The 2074-nt window shown below is 57.1% G+C and overlaps 1 protein-coding gene across 1 annotated transcript in view; it reads right to left on the reverse strand.

Annotated features, from left to right (window-relative positions):
- abcb7 (ATP-binding cassette, sub-family B (MDR/TAP), member 7) overlaps nt 1-2074 on the reverse strand; it is a 62526-nt gene that overhangs the window by 37994 nt on the left and 22458 nt on the right. The window contains 1 exon segment of the mRNA XM_070441389.1: nt 1386-1654. Coding sequence (XP_070297490.1) covers nt 1386-1654 — 269 coding nt within the window.

The raw sequence follows: 2074 nt of genomic DNA on the forward strand, positions 1-2074 counted from the left end.
TTGGTACAGGGACAGGGTTGGTACAGGGACAGGGTTGGTACAGGGACAGGGTTGGTACAGGGTTGGTACAGGGACAGGGTTGGTACAGGGACAGGGTTGGTACAGGGACAGGGTTGGTACAGGGACAGGGTTGGTACAGGGTTGGTACAGGGGCAGGGTTGGTACAGGGTTGGTACAGGACAGGGTGGTACAGGGACAGGGTTGGTACAGGGACAGGGTTGGTACAGGGACAGGGTTGGTACAGACAGGGTTGGTACAGGGTTGGTACGGGACAGGGTTGGTACAGGGACAGGGTTGGTACAGGGACAGGGTTGGTACAGGGACAGGGTTGGTACAGGTTGGTACAGGGGCAGGGTTGGTACAGGGTGGTACAGGACAGGGTTGGTACAGGGACAGGGTTGGTACAGGGTTGGTACAGGGACAGGGTTGGTACAGGGACAGGGTTGGTACAGGGTTGGTACAGGGACAGGGTGGTACAGGGTTGGTACAGGGGCAGGGTTGGTACAGGGTTGGTACAGGGACAGGGTTGGTACAGGGTTGGTACAAGGGGCAGGGTTGGTACAGGGTTGGTACAGGGACAGGGTGGTACAGGGGCAGGGTTGGTACAGGGTTGGTAAGGGACAGGTTGGTACAGGGTTGGTACAGGGGCAGGTTGGTTACAGGGTTGGTACAGGGACAGGTTGGTACAGGGGCAGGGTTGGTACAGGGTTGGTACAGGGCGGGGTTGGTACGGGTTGGTACAGGGGCGGGGTTGGTACCGGGTTGGTACAGGGGCGGGTTGGTACGGGTTGTACAGGGCGGGGTTGGTACAGGGCAGGGTTGTACAGGGGCGGGTTGGTACAGGGCAGGGTTGGTACAGGGTTGGTACAGGTGGCAGGGTTGGTACAGGGTGGTACAGGGGCAGGGTTGGTACAGGCGCAGGGTTGGTACAGGGTTGGTACAGGGCAGGGTTGGTACATGGGCAGGGTTGGTACAGGGGCAGGTTGGTTACAGGGGCAGGGTTGGTACAAGTGCAAGGTTGGTAACAGGTTGGTACAGGTGCAGGGTTGGTACAGGGGCAGGGTTGGTACAGGGCAGGGTTGGTACAGGGTTGGTACAGGGTTGGTACAGGGGCAGGGTTGGTACAGGGGCAGGGTTGGTACAGGGTTGGTACAGTACAGTGATATATCCTCCTACTCTACTGTCAAACTGACAGACTAATGTTCACCAGACATGATCATATATCCATACTGAAGCAGGGGGACTCTACCCACCAGGACAGCAGAGACCAGCCCCATTTCCAGCGCAGTGGGTCCCAGGTTGAAGACGATAGCAGAGAGGACGAAGGACCCCTCACCCCCTACTCCCCCACCCTCACCCCTATTCTATAGTTAGGGGTTACCCACCAGGATAGCAGCGACCAGCCCCATTTCCAGCGCAGTGGGTCCCAGGTTGAAGACGATAGCAGAAAGGACAAAGGAGATGCCCCTGGTGCCCCTGTCAATGGCCTTTGACAGCGCCCCCGTCTGGCGGGACAGGTGGAAGCCCAGGTCCAGGCTGTGGAGGTGCAGGAACACGTTCTTGGCGATGCGCCGGATGGAACTCTGGGCAACTTTCCCGAACACGGCGTTACGCAGCTCGTTGAAGAGGGCCGAACCYGCACGGGACACACCGTCTGGGAGAAGAAGGAAAGAGGATTTCATCAGAGAGAACGGCAAGCCAGCCTTTATAGCAAACAGAGACATAGAGATCAATTGATTGGATTGTTTATTTTGTGACTTGTCTGGTACAAATACTATTAGGACCAATTCCTGGTTCAAATGTTCATGGCTGACAAATAAATATAGTTTGAGTTTATCGGAGAGGAGACCGCCCCAGGCCAGGCCAGACTGTGTAGTAACAGAGACTGTCCCAGGCCAGGCCAGGCTGTGTAGTAACAGAGACTGTCCCAGGCCAGGCCAGGCTGTGTAGTAACAGAGACTGTCCCAGGCCAGGCCAGGCTGTGTCGTAACAGAGACCGTCCCAGACCAGGCCAGGCCAGGCTGTGTAGTAACAGAGACCGTCCCAGACCAGGCCTGACTGTGTAGTAACAGAC

Source organism: Salvelinus sp. IW2-2015, unplaced genomic scaffold, assembly GCF_002910315.2.
Source record: "Salvelinus sp. IW2-2015 unplaced genomic scaffold, ASM291031v2 Un_scaffold3878, whole genome shotgun sequence".
Lineage (NCBI taxonomy): Eukaryota > Metazoa > Chordata > Actinopteri > Salmoniformes > Salmonidae > Salvelinus > Salvelinus sp. IW2-2015.